This window comes from Panthera leo, chromosome A2 (genome assembly GCF_018350215.1).
Source record: "Panthera leo isolate Ple1 chromosome A2, P.leo_Ple1_pat1.1, whole genome shotgun sequence".
Taxonomy (NCBI): domain Eukaryota; kingdom Metazoa; phylum Chordata; class Mammalia; order Carnivora; family Felidae; genus Panthera; species Panthera leo.
The window spans coordinates 9759287-9787265 of NC_056680.1; the positions used below are offsets into that span (position 1 = coordinate 9759287).

Sequence of the window (27979 nt, forward strand, 5' to 3'; positions counted from 1 at the left end):
TAAGGACCGTGGGCTTCAAGGGGGTGGCCTTGGGGCCTCTGTAGGGAGGGGGTTATGGGGGGTCTAGGCAGGCTGACTTTAGAGGCGGGACTGAGGGGTGGGGCTTAGTGGCCTTGGGTGATCCTGAAGCTGGAATATGGGGGTGCCAGAAGGGGTGGGTTCAGAGGGCGGGGTGTGGAGGCAGGGCTTAGAGGATGTGGGCTTTTTGAAGATGGGCTTTGAAGGTGGTTTTATGAGGGATGACTCTGGGGGTGGGCTTTAGAGGACAGGTCCCGGGAACTGGCCATAGGAGTGTGGGCTTTCAGAGTCAGGCTTTAGGGAGGGGCCGGGGTGGGTGCAAAGGTCTCTGGGGGCTGGCTCTGGGTAGGGATCTGGGGACCTGGCTTGGAGAGTTGTGCTGGCTCAGTCCACCTTTGACAAGGGGCGTTTTGGGGTTAACCTAAGCTCAGCACACTTGGGATCCCTAACCCCCTCAGTATTTCCGAGTAAACTGAGAAGGGACTGGACATTTGAAGGCCTCTCCCCAGGCAGTCCCCAGACCCCGGTTGGAGGTGGCTTTTCCTGAGACTGCGCATGGAGGGTTGGGGTGGGGGACCTTGAGGGGGTGGGAGCCCAAATCTGTGGGCCCCTGGAGGGAGGGACTGGGAATGGGGAGGGGGCAGCATCTTGGTGCAGTTGGGAGTCTGAGCAGGGATTTGACTGATGCCTATTTTGAAGCCCCAGGGTGAGCGACCCTGTACCCCCACATCAAGGGGGCACATGGCCGGGGGGGGGGGCGGGGGGGGGGTCTCTCCTGTAGTCCTCAGGATTCTCCGCTGTCTGGTGGACCAAGTGGCCCTACTGCTAGCCCCGAATTTGCAAAGAGGAACAACCCCCTGGGGTTGTTGTGATTCATAAACAATCTTGCCTTGCGGGGAACACAGTGAAGCTCACAGAAGGTATTACATTGTATTAAAATGACTTGTTTATCTCTGTTGCATCAATGTCCTGGGGCAATAACCGTCTGGCAGCCAGACCTCTTGGGGCCACTAGGAATCCCTCCTTTGCCTCTCACTAGCAGTGGGTGCCCTTTGGCCTCAGTCTCCCAACTGACAAATAGGAGTCCTCTGCACCTTCCAGGACCGTTTTGAGGATGATTTGAGGAAAACAAGCCCACCGCCCAGTATTGCTGCCTCTATGTAGCAAAGCCTACGTAAATATCTACAGTTATTTATATTTATCCTGTGCTTTTTCCAGGTCCTGGAGCAGACAGGTCCTGCTTGCTGAATTACTGAGTTAATAGGTCCCTCACCCCCTCCAGTCTCTCCTGCCCCGACCCCACTGTCCAGTCCTGCCCCCCCCCCCCCCCCGGAGAAGTTGCCAAGGGTTTGGGGGAACATTCAACCTGTCGGTGAGTTTGGGCAGCTCAGGCAAACCATCGACCGTTGAGTGGACCCCGAGGCCTGGAACTGCCATCCACCCATCATGACCCCTGCCTTCTATATCTGGAGGGCCGGGGTAGCTCCCAGATCCAGCCTGGGCATCCCCTCCTTTAGGCCACAGCGAAGGTCACAATCAACATTCATTGTTGTCGGTGGGTTGTGAGGACGGAGGCCAGACCCACCGAGGGATGAATGTCACTGTGGCTGGGCCGGACACAGCCTGAGGGGAAGGGACTAGGGGATAAGACCCACTCACGCGACGCCCTGACCTCAGCTCCTCACCCCTTGGGGAGGGCTGGCATCTGGGATCCTTATGGACACAAGCCTGATTTGGGGAATAAATTCAGGGGAGTGGGGGGAGTTGGGAGGCACCTGGAAAACCTTCCTGACGGGATAGTGAGCCCTGTTCCCAGAGGACTCAGGACTAGGATTTCTTGAACGAGTCAGTCAACCAATGAATGGGGTGGGCAGGCAGCAGAGCCCCTCTTCTCTGTGTCTAGGTCCTGGGCCCAGCACCCACAGACCTCTGCTTTACCTTTGGTTGCCCACTTAGCACCTCAGTGCCTGCTCATCCCTTCATCTGCCGAGTCTCTGCCCCACCTGGGTAACTCTTGAGGGTCTCATTTGAGGGAGTGGGTGGGGATTGAGGTGCCGGGGGGGGGGTCCCCCCTCCGTTAACCCAGCCTGTGCCTCTGCTGCCCCCATAATGTTTTCTCACTTCCTGTCCACCCCAGGGCCAGCACCTAGCCTTAGGGGCTATGGTAACTGGATGGGGGAGACTGGCTTTTGTGTTGTCTTTGTGAAGTATGGGCGGGTGGCCTCATACCTCAGGGTGTTCGTCCATGAAAGTGGTTCCGCTGAAATAGGTGTGAAAGCTCCCTGAGGGACCCCTGAGCTGGGGGTCTTGATCCTTGGCCTTCCCCATGAACCAGGCACCATCCCCCTTCCAGAGACAGCCGGTGCATCATGTGGCTCCCCACCTTCCCCAAAGAGCCCAGGGGCACCCGGCCCCTCCCCCAGCCCAGGGGAAGGAAGACACAAGTTACTAAGTTACTGACTACATCAGTGCTTGTCTTTGGGGTGGGGCTTCCCCCTCCCCTCCCCGTCTCCCTGTGGGGCAGGACTGGCTGGCCTCACAGGCCTCCAAGAGGGGTAGGCAGGGGTAGCCCTCCCCATGCCCCTCTGTGTGGGGGGTGGCTCCCAACTGTGGGTGCCCCCTGCAGCCTGTGTCCTGTCACTCCCCATCACCCCCAGCCCACCTAGAGACCATGTATCCCCTGGCAGGTGCCTTTATGGGGGAGCGGCAGCAAGCCCCCCTGTGACAATGAGGAACCTCCCATGGCCTGCTCCTCCCCCTTCACACTCCCTTGGAGGTATAAGGAGGGAACTGACAGCCCAGACTCCTAGGCTCCACAGAGGGGAAGGGAGGGGCAGAGGACGGGTTAGAAAGCGGAGCTCTGGGCAGGCAAGGCTGCTTCTCTCTGCCCCTCTACCTGGCACACACGCTGCCCAGCTATGGGAACCTTCAACCTATGGACGGATTACCTGGGTTTGGCACGCCTGGTCGGGGCTCTGCGTGGGGAAGGGGAGCCTGAGACCAGGCTGGACCCCCAGCCACAGCCAGCTCCAGGGCCAGGGGGTCAGAGGCCCAGCCCGGAATCTTCAGCAGCTCCTGAACGCCTGTGCTCTTTCTGCAAACACAACGGAGAGTCCCGGGCCATCTACCAGTCCCACGTGCTCAAGGACGAGGCCGGCCGGGTGCTGTGTCCCATCCTTCGTGACTACGTGTGCCCTCAGTGCGGCGCTACGCGTGAGCGTGCCCACACCCGTCGTTTCTGCCCGCTCACTGGCCAGGGCTACACCTCCGTCTACAGCTATACCACCCGCAACTCGGCTGGCAAGAGGGTATCCCGGCCTGATAAGGCGAGGATGCAGGACTCGGGGCATCGCAGAGGAGGAGCAGCAGGCGCGGGAGCAGCGGGCGCGGGAGCAGCGGCGGCAGCCTGTGCAGGTGGCTGGGGAGACCCGCTGTGGAGGGGACCTGCCCCAGGCTGTGGCTGAGTCCTTCGGGGCCTCTATGAAGTGGGGTTAACCCAAGCACCCACTTTAGAGGGGTGGGGGGAGATGATCTGTGTAGAAACTTTAGAGCAATATTCTATAAGTGTTGCCCAAAGTGAGTAAACTGGGGCTGGGATTAACTTGTGGCCTTGGGCAAGACTCTCCCTCTTTGGGCCCATGTGGGAAACGCCTTCTTTTCCAGGCATGGGGGGGATCTGTCGGGGAGGCTGTGGGGACTAGTAGTGGGATCTGCAGTTAGGTATAGCAGGGGCTCCAGTCCTGCTTGGCACTTAGGAGCTGTGTGGCCTGAGAGAAGTTCTCAGCGTCTCTGAACCCTGGCTTCTTCATGCTCCTCCTCTGTTCACTCTTTCGCCAAACAGCTTGGGTGTCTGTTTTGTGCTGAGTGCTGGGCTGGGTCAGTGATGTGAAAATGTAGATGGGAGAGCGGCATTTCAGAGAGTGTGATGAGTGCTGAATGGGAGAGTCCGGAGGAAGCACCTGGATCCGGATGGAGGGGTCCAGGAGGGCTTCCTGGGGGAAGTGACTTTTGAAAGTCTAATTCAGTTTGATGGAGTGCTGAGAAGTGTGGCCCAGGCATCGGAGCTCGTTCAGGAACCCAGTGAAGTTAACGTATCTGGGACAGAATGTGTGTGCATGTATGGTGGAAGAGGTGTCAGAGACTTGGGGGGGACAGCACAAAAGCCTTATAAATCTTGGACTTGGGTACTAGGGAGCCACGGAAGGGGCAAGACCAGGTCTGCATGTTAACAGTATGTTAGACCGTGGTAGGCTGGACTGTCGGGACAGATTTCAGAGTGTTAGAAGGCAGGAAGGAGGCTGGTCCTCCAGGCCGAGGTGTCAAGGCAGCAAGGAGGGAGAGACCCAGCAGCCAGGGAAACGTCAGGTTGTGTGTGGATCAGCTCAGGAGGGCAGCTGGGGCATAAGTTTATGAGAGCTTTGGCTGAAGCCTCCCTGAGGTCTAAACTGGCCCCACACTGCCTGGCTCACCCCATGGGTCACCCCATAGCGATCATCAAATGTGGATTCCATTTCTGCAGGTCTGGGTGGGGCCTGAGCACCTGCATTTCTAACGAGCTCCCAGCCAGGCAGGAAGGCCAGGGACCAGGCAGGCCGCAGGCTCGGTGTAGTTCGAGTTTACGTGGCAGCAGTTATTACAGATGCGAAAGGCCTCAGCTCCTGTGGGGTTTTAAAACAAATCGTTTTAGCAACTTTAATTGCTTTTGTGGAAGATGGCTAACAGAAGAGGCAGGTCCGACTGGGCCATATTGTTGCCCATTTGGGTGCCCGATGTGGGTATAGCCTCTTCCATCAGAGTGTGAGCTCCTTGAGGGAAGTGACTGGGCGGGACCGTCTCACCCTCACCCCCAGAAGCTGTGCTGGGAACATTTGTCCAAAGAGATGAGTCCCTCCAGCAGAAGACCATATTCCCCAAGAGATGCAGTGAAGTCCAACTGGGAAATGGGGGAAGCCGAGGGTACATAGAAATGATGGCCTCACAATTTGCTTTTTTTCCCCTCTTAAGTGGGAGGGAATAGGAAAACTCCCCAGGTTTGGAGGGTGGGGTGGAGCAGCCCTCACCACAATACTGGCAGAAAGGCCAGCCTCCTGTAACATTCTGGGTGTAACAAATGTGGAGTCCCAGAGCCCTACAGCCGCAAGGGGGCAGCGCAGCCAGCCAGAGTGGGAGTTTCTGGGCTTTGTATCCAGCTCTGGGTCCCACCCTGGGCTGTCCTGATCTGGCGGTCACAGGGATGCTATTCCAGGAGCGGCCCCCAGGTGGCGCCAGAGCCCCGGCAGCCTTGAAGTTTGAACCAGGACTTTGAGAGCCTTGAATCATACCCTATTATCGTTTTTCTCCTTCCCTCCGCTTTTTAAAATCCAGGTTCCAAAGGTGCTGGGAAGTCTTCTGGACCTTCACCCTCTTCCTGCTGTCCCTCCACTTCTGCCTAGGAGACTGGTGCAGGGAGGATGGAGATGCTGCCCTCCCCTGGGTGTGGGGACCCAAGCTCGATGGAAGATGTATTTTGGGGAAGGTCCACTTTGCAAGGACCTGCCCCTGGGCCCTTCCCCCAGCCTGGAGGCCTGGCTAAGAGAGCAGGGCCTGGGAGCACAGCTGAAAGAGCCCCCCCATGAGGAAGGAGGTGGCTGTCGGTCACCCTGGCCCTCCCTCCCCAGCACTGGCCACCCACTCAGCACTCAATAAATGCTTATGAATGGATCAGCGTCAGAAGAGGCCAGGTCTTGGGACAAGGTAGTGTGAACAGCTCCAGAGGGGATGGGGCACCTCTTTTCTATTCTCAATGGGAGTGGGCACCACAGGGTGACAGTCCAGCACCTGAGCACGGCACGTGCTGCCCGGTTAGCACCCTGAAGCCATTTCTGTGATGTTTGGTATTTTTGAACTCCCTTCCAGCCATCTCTCACACACTGACATGCCAAATGGGCAGAATCCTCCACCCTGGAGGTGGGGGCTTGATAGGAGACTGTCCCTCCCCCTCCTCCCCAAATCATCCTGACCAAGGAGGCCCTCAGTGAATGTTTAGGTCATCACAGATGTCCCAGCAACCAAGGCCATGAAGTCACATGCCAGACCCTTCAGAACAGGGAAGGACTTCTTGAGGGGGTTGGCAAAGAATGGGAATATGTCCTGGGGGGTTGGGCCAGCCAAGGCCTTGGGCAGAAGGCATCATGGCTTTGGCTCTGCTTGGGCAGGGGAGGGAGATCTGTCCCTACCAGGTAGTGTGATCCATTTCTCCTGGGGCAAAGGCTGAGCTTGTGGGAATCCCCACTCCCTGTCTGCTCCCCTGGCCTCCAGAGGGCAGCAGGTGGCAAGTGTCTGTCTAAGTTCTTCCCCCAAGCCAAGGGCTGGCCTGGGGTCTGGGGTTCCATCCCTAGCTCACACGGCCTCCCAGAGTTGGGTGGAAGCGGGATTTGGATTTTGCAGGTCCCCTCTGGCCCTTGGCTTTTGGACGTGGACCAGGACCCGAGGCCACCCAAGAGGAGGGCTGGGGATGGGAGATAGTCCTTGAGGACAGCCTGGTCCCTCTGCTTGGAGAGAGGAGGGAAGGAGGAGGAAGAAGACCCAGAGGAAGGCTCCTTAGCAGCCCCAAGAGTTTCAAACTGGGTTAGGGGACACAACATCCCAGCCACCCCCAGCTGCTTGTAAGTGCTCGTTGTATAGGCCAGAGCTGCTGGCACTTGAGACCCAGGGTACCAGGAGAAGGGGCATGTCCAGGCAGGTTCAAGGAAGAAGCTGCACATCCAGCCAGGAGAAGGGGGACCATGACCCACCTTGTTCTCCTCCAGCATGGGGTTTCCTGGGGTCTAAGAAGGCAGTAGGAGGGGATCTCTGCCTTGACTATAGGAAATGGGTGCAGGAGTCACAGGTCAAAGGACTAATGAAGTCTCCAGTCTGGTCAACGTTTTGGTGACCAATTTAATTGAAGCATCGTGTTCTGTAAAATGGGTTGGACAGCAGCACCTGCAGCCACTAGCTGTGTTTGTATCAGTAACAATCCCCCAGGACTGCCTCCTTCCAGTCTGGGGCCTAGAAGCAGCTTTTTCCTTGGGGGATGGGTAAGGCCATCTGAGCTCTCAAAGCAAACCTGCCAACTCTGCAGTTGGGTGATCAACTATGATGTCTCAGTGGGCTTGTTGCCCCACAGATATGGGTGTGTGTGTGTGCTTGGATGTGTACACACACATGGACACACAGCCACCCACTCCTGGAGACTGACACACTTAGCATCTTGTGGGGACCCCTTGATTCACAGGGCCCGGCAGTGGCCCAACCTGCCTTCCTGGGGAGGATGAGAAGTAAAAGGAGAAAGAGGTGGTTAGGGAGGTTTGTGGGCAAAACATAAGGAACTGAAAATGCCTCAAACCCCAAACAACAGGTCCAGATCCACACTAGGGAATCATTTATTAATGCTCTAACCAGAACAAATAAAATGGAAATCTGGAGAAAAACAAAGGTACCGCCAACAAAGGGAACCCTTTTCTCCTCCAGGAAAGAAACAAATTCTGAACCTCCCATAACCTGAGCTAAAGAACTGAAATTTGCAAATCCAGATAAACGTCTGGGCAGCTATGGGCCCTGCTCAGAGCAGCTGGCTTCCTGAGTGTTGGGGGCCCAGTCAGCCTCCAGCCTCCTGCCTCTGGCCTTTGCTGCAGCCCCAGGGAGGAGCAGGTCCCCTCCCGAACCAACTCCCAAGGGAGGCTATTGACTGAGGCCTGGCCTCCTGTGTTTCCCATGGAAAGCTGACTTCTGGGTAGGCTGAGGGAAGGTTTCTGGGGCCCACTGGGGAAACGCTGGAGCATCTTCTAGGGTAAACCAGGGGGCACACACGGCCTGCAGGCTTTCCGGGGTCTGCCGAGGGATTGTTTCCAGCTGTTTGGCAGGAGTACCAGGCACTTCTGGGGGCCAGCGCAGAGGAAACACGCATAGGCACTGTGAGCTTGCACACAAGTGTGCGCACAGGGCGCTCCTGAGGTGGTCTGGAAGTAATCTACAAATCCCTCCAGGATCGCTCCCCTGGAGGGAGATTCCCAGCTCCCTTTGATGTGTAGGGTGCCGGCGCTTTCCCTGCTGGCCTTGCCTTCCTGTAGTTGAGGCGCCTGAAAGCCTCCAGGTCCCGGTGGGTGCTCATGATCAGCCGGCTGCAGGGAAGTGCCAGCAGGAGCTGTGCTCCACCAGACGTCCGTGCGAGGACCCCACCTCTCATTCGGGCACAAGTGGCTGCTCACTCTCCCACACAAGCTCACACACCTACACACTCACGGGTCATGGACACGCACACAGGCAGATGCTGGCACTGGGCCCTCCCCACCACCCTCCAAGGCCCTGTCCCCTCTGCCACCCCTCCCACCCCACTCATCCGTGGATCCCTGCCCAATGCTTACTTCAGGTTGGAGAGCTCAACGACAAGGCCACGCACGGTGTCTGTTGCGTCCTCCATCCTGGCAGCTTCGCAAGCTTTGATCCCTACACAGGTCCTGGGGGGGGAAGGGAGGGATGACATGAAGCCTGACCTCACTGGACAGCTCTGTCAAAGTCTGTTCTGGGGGCTTTTGCTGGGCCTGGAGCGGTCTTCTCTGGATGTTAATACCTTTTACAGATAGGAAGCCACCACAGGCAGAGCCCTCATGGCCAACCTGGCTAGCTGTACCATGAGAAGCACACTCAGAATCCAGCCGCCTCCCCACCACCTTGGTCCTTGTCTGGACAGCTGCCACAGCCTCCCTGGCCCCCAGTTCCTGCCCCTACAGCCTGTCCCCCGTTCAGTGCTGGGGCGGGGTGGGCTGTGAAAATGGAAACCGGGTCGGGCCCAGTGCCCCTCCCTGCAGCCCTGCACCATCTGCCAGCACCTCCAGACCCCATCCCCTCCTTCTCATTCCCTTCCCCCCCTGTTCCAGCCACACTGAATTCCTGGCTGTTCCCTGAGCACTTCTTAGGGCCCTGGAATGTTCTTTCCCAAATATCTCCTCCTGGTGGGGGGAGGGGGCCTTCCCTGATCACCACTGTAAATTTTTAACCCCTTCCTCACAGTCTTTTTCTCAACACTTCACCATCTGACTAATTTGCTGGTCTCTCACCCTCCCACCCCCACCAGATGGAAGTTTTGTGTTTTGTCCCACACGGCCTCCCCCATGCCCAGAGCAATTCCTGGAAGAGCTGGCACTGGATGGCATTAGTATCTATGGAAGGGTAGATGCACCACAGCACCCACTGTAACTAACACACGTGGCCTGCGGGTGTGGGCAGTGGGCTGCCCTCCTGGACTCCAGCCAACAGCTGTTCCTAAATCCTCCCACACCCCAGCTTGGCAGCGTCTGCCGGGCTGTCACTGTGGGAACTCCAGTTCTGCCCCACCCGCCTCGGTCACCCTGAGCTGGCTTGCCTTAGCCTCTGCACGTCCCACTCAGCCACAGGCCACTGAACCAGACCCATGACCTGCCTGGGGCTTCCAGTCATCCATGTGGGTCATATCAGAGGCCACTGGAGATTCACAACATGAATCTCTCTCCTCTTTGCTCAAGCAATAGTAGGGCCACTGTGACTAAACCACCACCGATCCCCTTGCGGTGTGTGTGTGTGTGTGTGTGGCAACACGTGGTACAACAGGTACTATTTACAGATGTTATGCATGGGTAAGAGGTGGGAACGTGGCCACCTCTATCCTGAGGATGAGGGGGAGGAGGAGAAAGAGGAAGGAGACAAATTCTGCCAAGGGCTGTGTCTCTCACCCCTCCTCCACACTTGCCAGCCAGAAACAGAAACTTGGCCATGAATAATCGATAAGCTGCAGCCTCTGCAGAGAGGCCAGTTCAAGTACAAGGTAACAGGAGAGGACTGGCTCAGTGTTAGCGCCTGGCAGGGTGGGGAGAAAGGACACAAAGGGAGGTGATGGGACTGTGAAAGGCTCTGGGGTAGAGACAGAGGACCCCCCAACACACGCGTGCGCACACACATGCTCCATGGCCTGCAGGAGGGAGAAAGTGGCCTGTCTTAGGGCACAGAGCCAAGTGAGGCGATGGGACCAGTCAGGGACCCTGGAGGGCCAGAAGGTGCCAGAGTGGGGACAGACCCCAAGGTCACATGGGCCAACGGTTCTTAGCCCTGTCTGGGTCCTCTTCCCCTCTAGAGATTTAGGGAAAGCTCTAGAACCTCTCTCCACAAAAAGTACATGGTACGTCACAACAACCCATGGACCTGGGGGCACCATCCCAGGGGTTCTGGGAAGAGACTGTGGTTTGTCTGTAGATCGATGATCACGATTTTTCCACTCATGGGGATCAGGCGACACGCACAGTTTGAAAGATGGGGCTTGGCTCCCTTACTGAGGCCCATCCAGGGCAAGGCAGGCCTATGGTGAGGGAGAGTGTGGGAAGCGCCAGTTCCAGGAAAGCAGTGACGTTTTCCCCTCCCAGGCACTTAGGGACAACCGGTACTGGGGCAAGGGTCCTGGGTCAGCCTCCCCCCATCATGTCTACCTCAGCTGGAAGTCAGTGAGGGGGCCTCCATCAGCATGTGGGCTTGTGCCAGGCCAACAAGAGTCCAGCCTGCTCCCCAGAGGAAACAACTGTGAAGAGAGAGCACACATATGAATGACCTAGCTGTGAGCCCTGCACAGGGAAGGGTCATGCAGGGGACCTCTCGGTTCCTCCAGGCCATGTCAGGGACACGGAGGCAGAGAATCCTGCAGAACAGTGGTGTAGGGAAGGGACGGGATGCCGTAACAGCTAGACCCTGGGGCCGCCAGCCCCGGCTGCTCTCCCCACCTCCCCATTCCAAAAGAGCAGACAGGGCAATGTGGGGCCTGACCCTGGTGTCCCCTGCCGGGCCTGTGCTTTCTGAAGAGCTGATCTGTGCTGGCAGATGGCTCTGTCTCTGATGGCTGAGGTGTAGCACTGTCTCCTGCTCATCCTGCAGTATCTGGAAAGATACAGAGAAGACCCCCAGTAATGGTGACTGGGGTGAGGTGGGCATCTGGTGTTGAGGGGAAGAGGTCAGCCAGGTTTCATGTCAGGGAGAGATTTTGCAAATACATTTTAAGGGAAATTTATAATTAATAGGGGAGAAAGCCAGATAACCCTGAGAAGCTTAAGTTTCTAAATGTCAACGGTGGTCTAACTTTCATGGAAAATGTCAGGCTCAATCATGGAGGTGACATATGTCCCTCTGAAAAGAGGCAAAGAGGCTGGGCAGAGTGGCCTGCCCAGGGCCTCTTCTGGGGGGACCAAAGTCCTAAGACAGGACCCGTTCCAAAAGACATCCTTTCAGAACCCAGCCCCTCTCTCCTGACAGCAGTGGGGGATGGGATGAAGGGCTTGAGCTACAGCTTACAGCTGCAAATCGTCCCTGAATCCCAAGGAACAGACGTGAAGAGCTGCTTGTAGCCCAGCGGCTCTCACCAGGGAGGATCACCCCTAGGCACTTCACGCTGGTCGGCACACTTTGGTACTGGGGAAGGTGCTATAGGCGTGCTGTGGGTAGAGGTCAGGAGGGCCACTCAGCACCCTACAGTGCACAGGACAGCCCCACCACACAGAACTATCTGGGGCCAAATGCCAGCAGTGCCGAGTTGGGAAGCCTGTCCAGTTATCTCCCAGGCATCTGGTTGACTTTCATGTAAGTGACTCTGTGGCTTAAAATACAACTTGGCATCACATGTTCACTCAACTCCCTGTGCTGTTCTTGGCCATGAGGAATATTCTCCCTCCTGACAGGTACTACTGCCTCCACCAGGGTTCTGTGAATGTTTGACACAGTGAGGGCAGTTCTCCTCCAGAATGTGCTGGAGGCCACCACTCTAGGACCCAAGAGGGACGTGGAATCAGCTTTTTTTAAGTGACTTACGTGGCGGTGGCCTACAGAGGCCCCAGTGTCTCTGTGGGGAGTGTTACATCCTAAGGGAGCTACTATGAGAAGAAAACACCATAGTTTCCTGTGAGGAGACCTGGGTTTGAAACTGCTCTGTCATTGCTGTGTAACCTCTGGGACACCCCGAGTTGCCTCCCTCGAAGCAGTGCTCATGGCTGTGCCACCGTTGAGGGACAGTGGACAGGCCGCTGCTGCCACTCTCTCCATCTACCTGCACTCTATTCCCAAGTGTGCCTGTCCACGCAGCCTTCCTGCTGGGCCCCATCCAGAAGCTTTCTGTGGGAACCTGCCTGTGCCGGGGTCGCCCCAACTTGTTTGGGAACGCCCATTATCAAAACAAAACGTGCCCAGGCGTCAGCAGCCTTGTCAGGGCAGCGCTTCCGCCCCTGGGGGGCCTGTCAGGTCTGACCACCCCGGCTGTCTGCTGGGTCCCACCACTGCGGATTCCTTGGTGTTTTCAAAGCCCAAAGTCACTGGTGGCCGATCAGGAAGGGCTTGTTCTTTGCCTGCTGGATGCCACTAGATAGCCCAACTGCTCCTTTAGCCACTGCCCAGCAGCCAGAGACTGGGGGTAACTTAGACTGCTCTTCTGTCCAAGGGAGGGGTTTATATTTTTCAAGGGATGGGGCTTCAATTATAAAATTTCAGCTGTGCCAGGAGCTGAACGCCCATCTATCCCAGGTACTTGTCTTCAAACGTTACGAGTGGACTGCACGGCGATTGGCTTTCCATGATCTTACTCATCTGGTGATTGAGAAATGGGTGGCACAAGGTACTGGGGGCCCACATGTGGCACCTGGGGCCTGGTCTGAAGCTACCTTGCAGGTAAACATGGTGAAGGGCCAAAGATGACCCTTGGCCATCCCCTGGGAAGGCAGCACCTTGGAGACTCACATTTGCTCAACCCAACCACATTCCCCTCTGTGGCTGGAACAGCTGGCTTTCTTCAGCTAGGCACCAGATGAAATACTAGGCTTGTGTTTCGGGGCCATATTGTATAAAAAAACTAAGTGCTGAAATGATAGGGTACAAAATGTTTACTCTGGGAGAGGCAGGTGGGAACAGTACAACCACAAACCTCACAGGGGCAGGGACCACGCCTGATGTGCTGACTCCTGGAAGAGCAGGCTCTTGATAAGCATGTAACTGAATTAGTTTTAAAAAAAAATTTTTTTTTAACGTTTATTTATTTTTGAAACAGAGAGAGATAGAGCATGATCGGGGGAGGGTCAGAGAGAGAGGGAGACACAGAATCTGAAACAGGCTCCAGGTTCTGAGCTGTCAGCACAGAGCCCGACGCAGGGCTCGAACCCACGAACTGTGAGATCGTGACCTGAGCTGAAGTCGGACGCTTAGCCGACTGAGCCACCCAGGCGCCCCCTGAATTAACTTTTTAAACATTTCAACAGGACAGCCGAAGAAACAGAGGCCAATGTTTGTGAAGCAAGCTGGGTTCTGTGTTCCAGGACAGGCACAGCTGCAGAATCAGGCCAACCTGGGAACAGACCCAGCCTGCTTCACTCAGCTGCTTCACCTTGGGCAGGTGCCCAACCTCCTTCAGCCTCTTATCCACACCCAGTGTGTGGAAACAGAACCACCTACCTTCCAGGGTGTGACCACAAAGCACTTAGCCCAGATTCAGGTGTGCCAGTGGTCAGGGATGTGGTGCCTCCCTGGGGGTGGGGCCAAAGCAAGGCTGCCACCTGCCCCAGACAGGTGAATGCCAATGGCCGGTGCAGGCTCAGTAGCCAGGAAAGGTGATTTGGGGCAGCTCTCCCACTGCCTGTTGGGCAGGCAGATCCCTGAAGGAAAGAAAGTCCCTACGAATTCCAGCAGGAAAGCAAAATTCTTGTATATGTTTGGAAAAAAATTCATATCAGGACCCTGAAACGACCCTTAAGATGGGCAAAGGCTCTTTTCAGTTGGAGACTGAAGTCCTCTCCCCCATGCCCAGCTTTGACAACACTGGCTTTTTCAAAGGTACCCCTCAAGGCTTCAGGCATCCTCTTTATATCCTTCAGGCACCTGCAGCCAGGGCCAGGCCCTGAAGCGTGGCGAGGGTGGGCACACCTGGGGGCTGCAGTCAAGGAATGGAGGACCTCCATCAACTCTGCCTGGGCTGATGGAATGCATGTGTGTCACTGCCTGGGGCTCTGCAGTTCCCACAAAAATTCCTTACAGAAAGAAAGGCAGGACTGTCCTATCTGGAAAATCACAGACTCCATACACACTGAAGCTAAACCTCATTCCCCTAGACCCGTGTGCTGTATAAACAGACGACCACACACCCCAAATTCCCCACCGGTGGGTGCTTTGTGACAGGGCTCATGGCCACTTGACACCTATCTCGGGATGGTCTGGCTATCATGTGGAGAAGCTCTTACCTGCTCAGGTGAGGCTGCAAGGTCAGGGACTTCTAGGGCATCCTGTATCTGGCTGTCTGGCAGGAAGTGAGGTTCCATGGCTAGAGACTCCCCCAAGAGAGCCTGGTCTGCAGAGCCAGGAGGGGGTTCAGACCAGCCTGTGGGATCTTCAGGGGCATCTGGGCGGTCGTGGCAGGCCCTGGTCTCCTGGGAAGGGCCACCCACTGCTTCTCTGTGCACTGGAGGAGCAAAGGCTCCAAGAGACAGATTGAACCAGTCAAGGTCTTCTTTAGGGCTCTGGCTCCTTAACTCAGCTGCTTTTTCACCTTCAGGCTGCAACAGCAAAGGCAGTGCACACATCCCCCCCAGTCCCTCTTCATCCAGGCTAGGCGCCCTTGTTTGATCAACAGGTGGGCCCATTTCTGAGGCTAGAAGACTGGAATCTCCGGCACCTACTATGGGCTCTTTTATCCTGCGATCCAGAGCCAGGGAGCCTAAAGGGCCCCCCAGGATGTTGCCAGGGGGCTTGTCTTCCCACCTGGCCTCCCTTCTGCCTCCTGTCTCCCCAGTGAGAAGTGTGCAGCTGAGCAGGGCCCCACTGTGGCCTCCATCAGGGGCCTTCCCACTGGGAGAGGAAGGTGCCCTGGTGTTGGCCTGTTCATCTGGCTTGGCCACCTCTGGAGCCCTCTGTTCTGGCTCAGTGGGGTCTGTCCTCCTGTCTGTGATGACAACGGTCCCAAGGGAGGAGTGACTTGGGCCGCTACAGCTCTGTTCTTCTTCCCTGCTAGTCTTGCTGGGTATCTGCATGGGGTCAGAGAGGGCCTGGTCTGCAGATCCGGGCTCTGGGCCCTGAGTGGAGGAGGGACCCAGGACACTGTCTCCTTTTTCTCTGTGCCCCTCCGGCAGGTCAGCCTCTGCTCCCCCTTGGACACCTGCTTCCTGGAGGCTTCCTTGGTCTGGCTCCTTCTCTTCAGCATCACTGCTCAGCAGGAGCCCTTTCTGGCCATGATAGCCTAGAACCCAACATCCCTTCCTGCTTTCACCATCCAGTGTATTGGTTCCTTGCTCCGACAGGTGGTCCTGGCTGGCCCTCTCTGAGGCCAAGGGTACCATCCCCCGTTCTGGAGAGACATTGGTGGAAGCCGAGGGCGGAGAATCCCCACTTCCAGGCACAGGTGTCACGGCGTTTTGGTCTCTGTGTTCAGGGTGAGTGCTGTCTACCTGGGTCTGGGCTCCCAGCTCCCTGGCCTCCCAGGAAGCAAGCCCTAGTGACTCCTCTTGCAGTCGGCTTCTGGCCTGTTGGCTACTGGGCCCTGGCGGTGTTTCCTATGGAGAGTAAAAGACCCAGCCTTGAGCCTTCAATAATCAACTAAAATTTTTTCTAGTTGTAACTATACCTGTACAAAGTCTCAGATGTTACACATGGTGCACCCAGTACCATTCAGTACCAGTGCTGGGCATAGTTAGACCCAGGGGCTGGAGTGGGGACCAGAAGCAGAGGAATCCCTCTTTCCATCAGCTCCTTCTTCCCACCAACACTGCCTCTTGGACAGATCAAGGATATAAAAATCAAGGGGGCCTGTGGATTGTGTCAACGTCAACTGACTGTTGTTGGCAATGGATGCTAGTTAGAAGATGTTACCACTGGAGGAAACTGGAGGAGAGCACACAAGGACCTCTCTGTACTGTTTTCTTTTCTTTTTTTAAATTTTTAAATGTTTTTATTTATTTTTGAAGGAGAGAGAGAGACAAAGCATGAGCAGGGGAGGAGCAGAGAGAGAGGGAGACATAGAATTCATAGCAGGCTCCAGGCTCTGAGCTGTCAGCACAGGGCCCGATGCGGGGCTCGAACCCACGAACTGTGAGATCATAACATGAGTCGAAGTCGGACGCTTACCCGACTGAGCCTCCCAGGCGCCCCTGTACTGTTTTTGTTTTCAATTGTGGTCTAATACGCATTATATAAAACTCACCATCTTAACCAGTAAGTATACAGTTTAGTGGCATAAAATACATGTACACTGTTGTGCAACCGTCACCACCTTCCATCTCCAAGACTCTTTTCATCTTCCCAAGCTGAAATTCTGTCCCCATTAATCCCTGTCTCCCAGCCCCAGGCATCCAAGCATTGAGCGTCTACTTTCTGCCTCCACGGATTTGACTCCTCTAGGGACCTCCTGTAAGTGGAATCCTATAGTATTTATCCTTTTGTGGCTGGGTTATTTCACTCAGCATAATATTGCCCAGTTTCATTTATGTTGTAGTCTTTATCAGAATGTTTTTGCTTTTTAAGGCTGAATAATATCCTATTGTATGGATATGCAACATTTTGTTTATTCATCTACCAGTGGACACTTGGGTCCATAGTATTTTTGCAATTTTTTATGAGCCTATAATTATTTCAACATAAAAACTTAAGGGACACCTGGGTGGCTCAGTCAGTTAAGCATCTGACTTTGGCTCAGGTTATGATCTTGTGGGTTCGTGAGTTCAAGCCCACATCAGGCTCTGTGCTGATAGCTCATAGCCTAGAGCCTGCTTCAGATTCTGTATCTCTTCTCTGTGCCCCTCCCCCACTTGCACTCTGTCTCTTTCTGTCTCTGTCTCTCTCTCTCTCTCAAAAATAAACAAACATTTAAAAAAAAAACTTAAAAGAGAGATGGGGTGCCTGGGTGGCTCAATCGGGTAAGCATCCAACTCTTGGGTTTTGGCTCAGGTCATGATCTCATGGTTTGTGGGTTCAAGCCCTGCATCAGGCTCTATGCTGACAGCACAGAGCCTGCTTGGGATTCTTTCTCTCTCCTCTCTCTGCCCCTCTCCTGCTCTCTCTCTCACAATAAATAAACAAACACTAAAAAAAAAACTTAAAAGAGAGAGGGAGAAGCGAAATGTCCCTAATGGAGACAGAGATGACCAGAACAGGGTGGGAAAGAGGGTTCTGACTGGGACGTATATAGATATTGTCCCCTAGGTAGATGGCAGCTCAATCCAGGCATTCAGACCTAAACCTGCAGAACCACTGCAGCCCTTGGATCTCCCCCAAGTCGAGACACTGGTATCTGGAATCTCCCTCTGGTATCTCCTGGTGACATCCAATGTCACATGACCGACACCAGCTCCTGAGTATGCCCTCAGAGGCTCCCTGTTTCAACTACAGCAACTCCATCCTTCAAGCTATTCAGGCCCCAAACCCTGGAGTCAACCCATCACCTTCCTTCCTCTCACAACCATGCCATCAACTCTCCTTTCAAACTGGACTACAAGTAATTACATCTGATAGGTAGGGACTGAGGTCTGTACCCAAGGGCACCCTATAGACAGCGATTGTCCCCCCCTTCCCATGCTTCTTCCATACAGTTATCAGCACTGAGGGAGATGCCTCCTCCACAGATACCTCCCTACATCAGTCAAGTCCAACCTTTCTAGGAGGGTGTGTGTTGCAAATATCAGAGTATTGAAGGTCATGGCCTGTCAGTCTGGCTTCAGTAAAGCCACTGGCAACCAGCCGCTGAGTTACACATAGCATTTCCTGCACATTTTCAGTCGACAGTGAAGCTAAGACCCCTCTTATTAGTTAGTTAATATTATTATTTTTTTAATTTTTTTTTAACGTTTATTTATTTTTGAGACAGAGAGAGACAGAGCATGAACAGGGGAGGGGCAGAGAGAGAGGGAGACACAGAATCTGAAACAGGCTCCAGGCTCTGAGCGGTCAGCACAGAGCCTGACGCAGGGCTCGAACCCACGGACCGTGAGATCGTGACCCGAGCTGAAGTCGGACGCTTAACCGACCCAGCCACCCAGGCGCCCCTTTAATATTATTTTTTTAAGTAAGTTCTACACCCAACATGGAGCTTGAACTCACAACCCCAAGATCAGGAGTCTCATGCTCTACCAACTGAGCCAACCAGGCACCCGACCTCTCGTTTGTATGTACGTATGCACGTATATATTTATTTATTAAGTTTATTTGAGAGAGACAAACATCGCACGAGGCGGGGGAGGGACAGAGAGAGAGGGAGAATCACAAGTAGACTCTGCGCTGCCAGCACAGAGCCCAACATGGGACTAGAACTCACAAAGCCGCAAGATCATGACCTGAGCTGAAACCAAGAGTCAGACACTTAACTGACTGAGCCACCCAGGCACCCCCCGACCCCTCTTGTTTTTAAATTACACTTTTTGTGAGATCATTGTAGATTCGTATGTAGTTATAAGGAAATGGCAGAAAAAGATTCGTCATGCCCTTTACCCAGTTTCCCCCAGTGGTATCATCTTATATAACCTGAGTATAATATCACAGTCCAGATACCAACACTGATCAAGTCCACCGACCTTATTTGGCTTTCCAGCTTGACTTATGCTTGTTTGTGTGTGTGTATGAAGTTCTACAAAGCTCTCTCAGTGGTGGAAGCTGTGCATCCACCACACAAATAAGATATGGGAAATCTCCAACACAGGGTCCCTTGTGCTGCCACGTGTAGCCACACTCACCTCCCCACCCCACCCTGGTCCAACTCCCTGCAACCACTAACCAACCCATCTCTATAAGTTTCTCATTTCAATAACGTTATGCAAATGAAACCCTACGGTATATAACCTCTTGGGACTGGCTTTTCTCACTCCACATAACGCCCTAGAAATCCATCTAGATTGTTGCGTGTATCACTGGTTTGTTCCTCTTTCGTTGCTGGGTTGTGCTCTATGGTGTGTTCAGCCATTCGCCCATTAAAGGATATCGGGTGTTCTCCGCTGGGGATGATTACAAACGTGGCTGCTGGGAATGCCCATCCCTCACTTTTGTAGGGGCCCCTGTTGCCAGAGACATCATCACCCTGGGAGCTCATGGTAGAAAGGACAAGAAAGTACGCTGTAAGACCCATCCCCTGCCCCCAACCACACAAAAGCTTCCAAGAAGTAAAGGGGTTCAGGGACAGAATGTGGATTGTCTTTCTGCATTTTTACTACTATCATGCAACCTGGGGAGAAGGGCTGTGGCCTTGACCACTTGGGTGCAGGCACAGCTGTCCTGAGCGCCTCACACAGGCGTGGCACACACTCCACACACATCTGTAGCATCACGCACTGAAAAAGGGCATGCAGACAGATGCAGGTCTAGCCGATGCCAAAGAAAACCAAGGTTGAACTCAGTAGCCAAGGCTGGTCCAAGCAGCTAAACGGGCTCACCTGGCTGATTTTAGGGGTTCCACTCCTGAGGTCCTCTTCCCTCAACTCTGCTGGTCTTGTCACTGTCTTCCTGGACTTTGCAAACTGGGGGACAAACCTCCTGGCTGAATTCTGTGAACCAGATACAAGAACAAAGCAGCAATAAAGGGCAGAATGAGGTCTCAGAAAACAAACGCCAAACCAGTTCCTTTCTTGCAGCTTCAAATGCAGTCCTTGCCCTCCACTCCATCCCCAGCACACAGTCTCACCAACCTGTCAGCCTGTTGACGCTGAATGGAGATAAGAACTCCAGCTTAAGGGAGGCAGCGTTTGTAGTACATATATGAGGCCATAGAATAGGCTCACCTGGGAAAGAGGAAGGGGTGCTGGCTCCTTTTCTGGTTCCCCGAGGAGACTGGCGGGAGCTTGTGCTTCCTCAGCAGGGGAGCTGGGTGGAGAAAGGCAAAACAGAGGTGGTTCTGAAGTTCTGGAAAGCTGTCCGTGCGCGTGGTAAGACAAACAGAATAAATCCAAAGGCAAAGTAGTGCTCAGTCTCCTACAAGGGAGGTCCTGGAGCACCTGCTTGGAGAGGGTGGGGTGGAGAAGGGGAGCTGCGCCTAGGGTGACATGTGACTGCCAAGAAGGGTGCAGTCTCACATCTAGAATCCAAGCTTCCTACTCTGGCAGCACTTTACCCTTAGAATCCCAGGAATTGGCTCCTGAAATAACAATAGGATTTCACATTTGGAATGACACTCTAACCCCCAACTCTGCAAATTCCAGAGAAAGGAAGTTGTAGATGCAAAAGACACAATGTCAGAAAAAACAGGTGTATTCATTAATTGCCAAAATGCAGAAACTGAGATTGCATTTAGTGGGTGAATGGATAACTGTGGTGCATCCAGACAATGGAATATTATTTGGCATTAAAAGAAATGAGCTATCAAGCCATGAGAACACAGAGAGGAAGCTTAAACGCGTGTTACTAAGTGAAATAAGTGACCTGAAAAAGCTACATATTGTATGATGGAAACGCTATGACATTCTGGAAAAGGCAAAACTATGAAGACAATAAAAAGATCCGTGGGGCCAGAGTTGGAGAGAGGAGAGATGAACAGGTGGAACGCAAAGAATTTTTAGGCAGTGAAAATACTGTGCATGAGATTCTAATGGTAGATACATGTCATTCTATGTTTGCCCAAACCCACAGAACATACAACACAGAGTGACCTCTAAAGTAAACTGTGGATTGCAGGTGATTATTATGTGTCAGTGCAGGTTCATCCTGGGTAACAAATGCACAGCTCTGATGAGTGATCGTGACAATGGGTAAGGCTATGCATGTGTGGGGGCAGGGGTCTATATGGGAACTCTCCATTACCTTCTTTCCAATTTTATTATAAACCCAAAGACCTTAAAAAATTAGGTCTTTTTTTTTTAATGTTTATTTATTTTTGAGAGAGAGAGAGAGAGAGAGACAGAGCGCAAGGGAGAGGCAGAGGGAGAGAGGGAGACACAGAACCCAAAACAGGCTCCAGGCTCTGCAATGTCAGCGCAGAGCTCGACACGGGGCTTGAACTCACAAACTGCGAGACCATGACCTGAGCCGAAGTCAGACACGTAACCAACTGAGCCACCCAGGCGCCCCCCAAATATTAGGTCTTTTTAAAAAGATTGTGAGACTTATGGTTATATCTAAATAAATGTGGATGTATGTGTTGTTAAAAAAAATCAAAATCTGGAACTAAACCTTCACGATTTCACCTTTATAAGTGGAACAGGAAAAAGTACGAAGATACAGTAACAGGTTTAAACCTTGTCAGGAGGTTATGGAGACAGAATAAATCTAGATACTGACAGCAAGAGTTTGAAAAAATTTTTTTTAATTTTTAATGCTTATTTATTTTCGAGAGACAGAAACAGAGTGAGAGTGGGGGAGGGGCAGAGAGAGCGAGAGCGAGAGCGAGAGCGAGAGAGAGAGAAAGAGAGGGAAAGAGAGAGGGAGACACAGAATCTGAAGCAGGCTCCAGGATCTGAGCTGTCAGCACAGAGCCCAACATGGGGCTCGAACCCATGAACTGTGAGATCACGACCTAAGTTGAAGTTCGATGCTCAACCGACTGAGCCACCCTGCCCCAAGAGTTTGAAAATTTTTAATTGGAGTGGATTATTTGGGTGGCTGCTAGCGTACTGGTAAAGATTTCATTTCTCAACATAAATGTGTTAAGCTTGTTGGCTTTGCTTTTTTCTGTTGTACTTCTATGCACATGGAATTTCTTAATTAAACATTTTGAAAACAAAAACAGAAAAAAGAGAGTGGGAACCCACTTCTGTAGGTTCTGACTATTCTTATGGACTTAGACAGTAGGGTGGGCAGTGCCTGGGACCCCATGAGCCCTGCTGGCCTCTCCAGGAGCGTGAAGCACCGTGACATCATGCTACCTGTCTGGGAGAACGGGTTAGTTGTGACATGCGGCCCCTCTTCATATCCCGCACACCACAGGGCTGCCTTTAGTCTTAAGATTGCAATGACCTGCGACCACACAGCCCCCACTGCCAAAAACAGCTCTGTTGGTCAGACCATGTGCCGCAATTGTTTACTCAGAAAATTTGGTACGCTGATCCATGATATTTTCTTTGAAGACTTCTGGTAGCAGGAATCCTCCTCTTAACTCCTGCTAACCCTTTCTACTTTGTTGTAGTTACATGTGGTTTAACTCCATGAATAGACTATGCTCCAGATCTTTCTTTTTCCCCCATTGTGCTTAATTACATATTCCTGAAAATAAAAACAAGGAAGCTGGGAAACCATGGTGGTTAGGAACACAGGAGCCAGACACAGCCAGACCCCAGCCTGCCCTGCACCAGCTCAGTAGCCTTGGGCAAGTAAGTCACTTGACATCTTGAAATTTCAGAGTCCTCACCTGTGACACAGGGATAAAAACTTACCTCACATAGCCACGAGGATTAAACGAACAGACAGACATAAACTGTTTATTATTAGCACACTGTCTGGCACATAATATTTGCTATCCCCTTTCATGGCTTCTTAGTTCGCAGACCCACAATTCCATCGATCCTTTCTTGGTTAAGAAAGAATGTGGGATAAACATGGATTTGACCAGCAGAGGACAAGATGCATTCTATTACCAAGTGACCTTGAAACATTCAAGGTTTTCCTTACCCGTGGTTAAAATATCAACCTTTCTCCCTGGAAAGGAGATTCCTAGGAATGGCTTTGAGAAGCAACCTGAGGGGACCTGAACCCGCAGAGGGAGGCATGGCACTGGATGGGTCATGGTTGTCCCCACGCTTTTGCATCCTGCCTACTGGACGGCTGTGCTGTGCCCACTGTTGGTGGGAAGGCTTGCTGGAATGTTCCAAGCCACCTACCTGGAGGCTGCCTGTACTGGTTCCTCTGTCCTCTGTTCGGCAGAGGGAACAGGTCCTGATCTGCCTTCTGACTCTTCAGGGAGACACAAACAGCCCCACTCAGAACTCTGGGGGGGCCTGCCAGAGTCTCCTAGCCTTGGGTTCTTTGGGAGTTTTGGAGGACGGATTCCTTCTCCACCTAGTTTAGAGAGAAAGGAAAATGAAGGGATGGGAGGTACAAGGAGCAGGCACTTCCATGGCTGACAACCAACATGGCAGGGCCACTGTTGCAACATGAACAAGCTTGTTCCAAGAGCAGGAAACCCTTGCTCTGACACTAGCCTGGAGAGAGAGATGGGATGGAGCCTTGTCTAGGAGCTTAGGTGGCCATGGGATTCAAAGGCTTTTTACCTAAGGACTGGTCATGACTGAGACCAAATCCTGATGTGGCCTGGCACCAAACTACATAAGACAACCTGGTCCAGCCACCTGTCTCTCTGGGAAGGTGGGGAGAGATGTGTACTGGCTTCCTTGAGTCTCAGCTCAAATATTCCTGCAGAGGGCCATCCCTGACTTCTCTATAGGGCACCCCCTATAGAGACCCACGGTCTGTTTCATTCACTTCACAGCTTTTTTTTTGCCAGTATCTGATGTACTGGTTATTTTCTGTCTCCCTCAATACAACCTGCTCCATACAAAGAGGGGTCTATCTCACTCTCTACTGAGTCTCAAGTGCCTAGAAGATCATCTAGTATACCACTGGTGCTCAATAAATACTTGGTACATGATTAAATAAACACACGTGTAAAACAGAGATCACCACCAGGAAACACTGATAGGACTAAATTATGTACCACTCTAGTTTTCTGTGATGCCTGCAGAATATCCATCCTGGGAAAACTGGGACCTACAGTTATCGAGTGCTAGGGAGGTGACATCTCAGCTGCTCCTCGGCCCCTTCAATATCTGCAATACCTTCCCCATCACTGAAAGCAATTAAGCGCCTAACACCTATTTGCTGAATGAAGGGAACACCCTTACACGGAAACTGCCAGTAGTGGCTGACTTGTAGTACCTCTCCAAACCTGGCCCCGACCTACTCATTTATTCAAAAAACAAATGATAAAGGTTGAACCTAGACAACTCCATGACAGACGCTATCCTGAGAAGTTGGGTATGTAATAAAACTTTGAGGCAGCATCCCACTGTTCTGCCCATCTTACAGATAAGAAAGCTGAGGCACCTGGAGGCCAAGGAATCTGGAAATGGGATCCAGTCAGTCCAACTCCAGAGCCTGCATACTTAAGTGCACTTGAGCATTTATTGAGTACCTACTATGTACCGTGCCTCTGACCAGTGAGAACAAAAAGGCAAACCAGGTGGTCTTTCTGGAGTTCAGTCAGGTAGATCCTTTCCAACCTCAGCTAGAAGTAAACCCACTGAATGAGCCCCCCATCCCCAACATCTATCACTAGGGTCCTCGTTAGCATTCACTTGGCTGTTTGTGCTCCAGTAGACCACTGTGACTTTTCTGTAATTTTTTTGATTCTGTTATGGTTCACGTGTACCCCTTTAGAACTTTACCTTACTGCTATGTATTTGAATTAGTGCTCCCGGCGAGAAGCAATTTTCTTTCTCCCCTGCCTAGACCCTGAGGGTCATGAGGGCAGGACCTGAGTCTGCGGCACCCTTGGATCTCATCCTTGCCCCGCCTGCCGGTGCACCCTGCTTAGGTGCCCGCGCCAGTGCTGTACTTAGAGCAAGGCTCCAACGAATGCTTCTTACACAAGCATATTCCCACCCTGTGGTCTGCCAAAAAAGGCAAAATCGAGCAGCTTTGTTTATTTGGTTTCTTACGATGCCCAAACACCAGCTCGCTTTACTCATCCAATGGACATGTGTACCAAATAAAAAACAAAAATATCAACAGAAGTGAAGAGCCTCCCATTTCCTTCCTGTGATCTATCCCCACAGGACTAATTTAAGAAAAACTAAGGCAGAACCTTATGTTCAACGCCAAAGGCCAAAGACGTTGGGAGGGAAGGGCTTCTTTCACCACCTGCCAGAATCATCTTCCTCTGTCCCCACCCCTTCCAGGACACACAGAAACAGCTGTCCTGGGCCAGCCTGGGGTCCACCGAGCTAGGGAGGCCACTGCCAAGAGAGGCCCCAAATGACATGCTGTGGGTGGGCCTGGCTGTCCCCAGCTTCCCCCTCCAAGGTCAGTGAAATTCCTGTGTTTCCAAGCAGCCTGTTGCTCATTTCTACACAAAACATTTTCAATCCATTGCTAATTTTTGTCCCACGTAGTTGGGGGGGTGGGGTGGGAAATGAGTGCTACTCCTTATGTTCATTAGCCAGTAAGTGATCATTTCTAAACTTCTACGAGGTTTAAGTTATCTTAGACAATGACAAGGAGGTGGTGCTATACTATGTAATGTTGGGTATTTTTCTTTTCGAGTGAAGAAACGTACATGTAGGTTGACAAATAAAGAGGATTGTGATATCCCATAAAGCAAAAAACAGATTATAGGTCGATATGTGTGATGATTCTATTTTCCAGTGAAAACACTATATTGGTGTATATATAGGAAAGTTTGAAACAAGTAGTGTAGCGAGGTTCATTTCTTGGCTTCATATGCAATATTATGATTGATCGTTGTCCTGTGGTTTTGTTGGACATTAACCTCATGGGAAGCTGGAGGTAGGGTAGACAGAACCCTGAACTATTTTTGCAAGTTTTCTGTAAGACCAAAATTACTTTAGAATGAAGGTGTTTTTTTGTTTGTTTTCTTTGTGTGTGTGTGTTGTTTTTGTTTTTGTTTTTGTTTTTTTTTTTTTAAGTCTGGGGGGAGAATCACAACAGCAGCATACACTTGTGTATACCTAGGGTCTATCCTCTGTGCTTTACAAATACTAATCCACATGTGAGCTCTAGGGCAGAGTTCTCCACCTTGGTACTGTTGACATTTGAGGCCAGATCATTCTGTGTTGTGGGGGGCTGTCCTGCGCATTCTAGGATTTTGAGCACATCCCAGGCCTCAACCCACTAAATGCCAGTCCCTGCCACCTTCCCCACATATATCAGTTGTGAAAACCAAAAATGTCTGTAGACATTTCCAGTGTCTTCCGAGGAGCAAAAAATCCTCCCACCAGGTTGAGAATCATTGTTTGAATGGACAGGGTAGGTGCCTTTATTATCTTCTATTTACAGAAAGGGGAAACTGAGGCACAAAGTAAGTCATCTGCAATCACAGGGCCAGCATGAGAGCTAGAATGAACCCAGTTTTTTTTCTTTTATGTTTATTTGTTTATCTTGAGAGAGAGAGAGAGAGAGAGAGAACGCGATCAGAGTAGGGGCAGAGGGAGACGGGGAGAGAGAACCCCAAGCAGGCTCCGTGCAAATCCCAGCACAGGGCCAAAATGTAGAGTTGGACACTCAACAGAATGAGCCACCCAGGCTGCCCTCAACCCAGGGTTTTGGTTCCAGAGTGAAACACTTAGCCACCAACCGATGACCCTGTAGTATATCAAAGACCTTGTAGTTGGGGGCACCTGGGCGGCTCAGTCGGTTGAGCGTCCGACTGTGGCTCAGGGCATGATCTTGTGGTTCATGAGTTTCAGCCCCACATCAGGCTCTGTGCTGACAGCTCAGAGCCTGGAGCCTGCTTCGGATTCTGTGTCTCCCTCTCTCTCTGCCCCTCCCCTGATCCCACTTTGTCTCTCTCTCTCAAAAATAAATAGATGTGAAAGGGGCACCTGGGTGGCTCAGTCGGTTAAGCGTCCAACTTCGGCTCAGGTCATGATCTCGCGGTCTATGAGTTCAAGCTCCGCGTCGGGCTCTGTGCTGACAGCTCAGAGCCTGGAGCCTGCTTCCGATTTCTGTGTCTCCCTCTCTTTCTGCCCCTTCCCCGTTCATGCTCTGCCTCTGTCTCAAAAATAAATAAACTTAAAAAAAATTAAAAAGTTAAAAAAAAATAGACGTTAAAAAAAAAAAGACCTTGTAGCTCTATTCACAGGTTGTCTCTGAGAGCGCACCCCTGCCCTAAGCTTGTGGGATCCCACCCGAGGGTGGAGGAAACTCCAGAAAGCTTTCACTTTTTTTTACCATATGCAGTTTCCACAATTCATACTTTTCTCACCAGCTCGTATGAAGTCACTCCCCCCGCCCAGGGGCTTGCCGGGGTCGCGTTAGCATTTCTACAACAAACAGACCCACGTCCTCCTGTAACCGGAAGCAGCAATAAAGACGTGTCAACTTGAGTGTCCAAATACCTGAAGTCCGAAGCTTTTTCCTCTTGGTCATTTTATCCCTCCTTTGAGAAATCTGAAAATGAGCAGAATCCCATCGTTGTAAGCAGTCCTTGCCCCTGGGTACAGCCCCAGTGACCTTGGCTGAGGGCAGAAGCCACCCTCCCCGCACCTTGGCCCATCAGGCTGCCGGGATGCGGGGTGGGGGCAGGGGGTGGGGGGGACGGGGGGGGGGGCGGGGAGGTCAAGCTGGGCCCCGAGGGAACATGGTGGGGGGGGGGGGGGAGTCACAGCCACCTCAGGCCACGGCCCGCCCGCCTGGGAAGCCCTGGGGACACGGCTCTAGTCCCCACGTCGGGACAGAACATGGGAAGCCCCGTCCCTCTCCGCTCTGGTCGGAGGCCCTTCCAGGGACACCCGAGGACCCTGGAAGGAGCCACCTGGGGCCCTTCAAAGGGTCAGGGAGCCCTGTGGGGGATGCCTGGGGCCGTCCAGACAAGCCGACACCGACCTGGGCCACAGAAGTTGTCAAGGTCACTCTGTCCTTATCAGGAACTGGGTAGGTCTGCCTGGATCTGTCGGGGAACAACTCGGTTAAATTACTTGCATTAGAATTTTCTGAGAAAATAAAGGGCAAAAGTTGGCCCTCACGGAGGCCGGGGGTCTGGCGCTGACTGTCGGGGGCGGGGAAGGGCGGAGAAGGCCCGAAGCCCGAGCGCTGTGGGCCCGACTTCCGGGGGCCGGACCCACACTAACCCTACCCCGGCCACCTAAAAATATGGAATGTCCAGACCCGGGCCGCCAGGAGAGGCCAGAGCCCGCAGGTGGCCGCGCGACGCCGCGAACCGCGCGGCCGACACCGCCCCTCACACCTGCGCGCGCGCTCCACCTCTTTCCCGCGCATTCACGGCACCGCCGTGCGCAGGCGCGATGGCAGCACCGCC

At 52.8% G+C, this 27979-nt stretch overlaps 2 protein-coding genes across 9 annotated transcripts; one reads left to right on the forward strand and one right to left on the reverse strand.

The window, feature by feature from the left end:
- Positions 1–1553: 1553 nt before the first annotated feature.
- Positions 1554–5705, forward strand: NANOS3 (nanos C2HC-type zinc finger 3). The gene is made up of 2 exons (XM_042928631.1): positions 1554–3432; positions 5383–5705. Exons 1-2 carry the CDS (start codon positions 2937–2939, stop codon positions 5448–5450), a joined length of 564 nt encoding a protein of 187 aa, XP_042784565.1. The 5' UTR covers positions 1554–2936; the 3' UTR covers positions 5451–5705.
- On the reverse strand, positions 3378–27972 carry BRME1 (break repair meiotic recombinase recruitment factor 1). Of its 8 annotated transcripts, none has more exons than XM_042928622.1 (12): positions 27908–27972; positions 27547–27610; positions 27060–27111; positions 22806–22983; positions 19779–19860; positions 19434–19544; positions 14268–15572; positions 10825–10935; positions 10494–10582; positions 8403–8495; positions 7110–7300; positions 3378–4676 (listed from the first exon to the last, which is right to left on the reverse strand). In XM_042928622.1, the coding sequence occupies exons 1-11, from the start codon at positions 27937–27939 to the stop codon at positions 7129–7131; spliced, it is 2289 nt and encodes a 762-aa protein (XP_042784556.1). In that variant the 5' UTR covers positions 27940–27972; the 3' UTR covers positions 3378–4676; positions 7110–7128. The 8 variants fall into 8 exon arrangements, with proteins under 8 accessions (XP_042784556.1, XP_042784561.1, XP_042784560.1 ...); XM_042928627.1 differs by lacking the exon at positions 27908–27972 and adding an exon at positions 27792–27876; XM_042928626.1 differs by lacking the exon at positions 27908–27972 and adding an exon at positions 27797–27870.
- Positions 27973–27979: the final 7 nt, after the last annotated feature.

Excerpts from the sequence above, each read along its gene's own strand:
- NANOS3 (XM_042928631.1), top strand. The coding sequence starts at position 2,937 with ATGGGAACCTTCAACCTATGGACGGATTACCTGGGTTTGGCACGCCTG. Across the intron at positions 3,433-5,382 it reads AGCGGCGGCAGCCTGTGCAG|GTTCCAAAGGTGCTGGGAAG; the intron begins GTGGCTGGGGAG and ends TTTAAAATCCAG.
- BRME1 (XM_042928622.1), bottom strand. The coding sequence starts at position 27,939 with ATGCGCGGGAAAGAGGTGGAGCGCGCGCGCAG. Across the intron at positions 19,545-19,778 it reads CACCCCTTCCTCTTTCCCAG|AATTCAGCCAGGAGGTTTGT; the intron begins GTGAGCCTATTC and ends TCTGGTTCACAG. Across the intron at positions 10,936-14,267 it reads TTGCAGCCTCACCTGAGCAG|ATACTGCAGGATGAGCAGGA; the intron begins GTAAGAGCTTCT and ends GTATCTTTCCAG.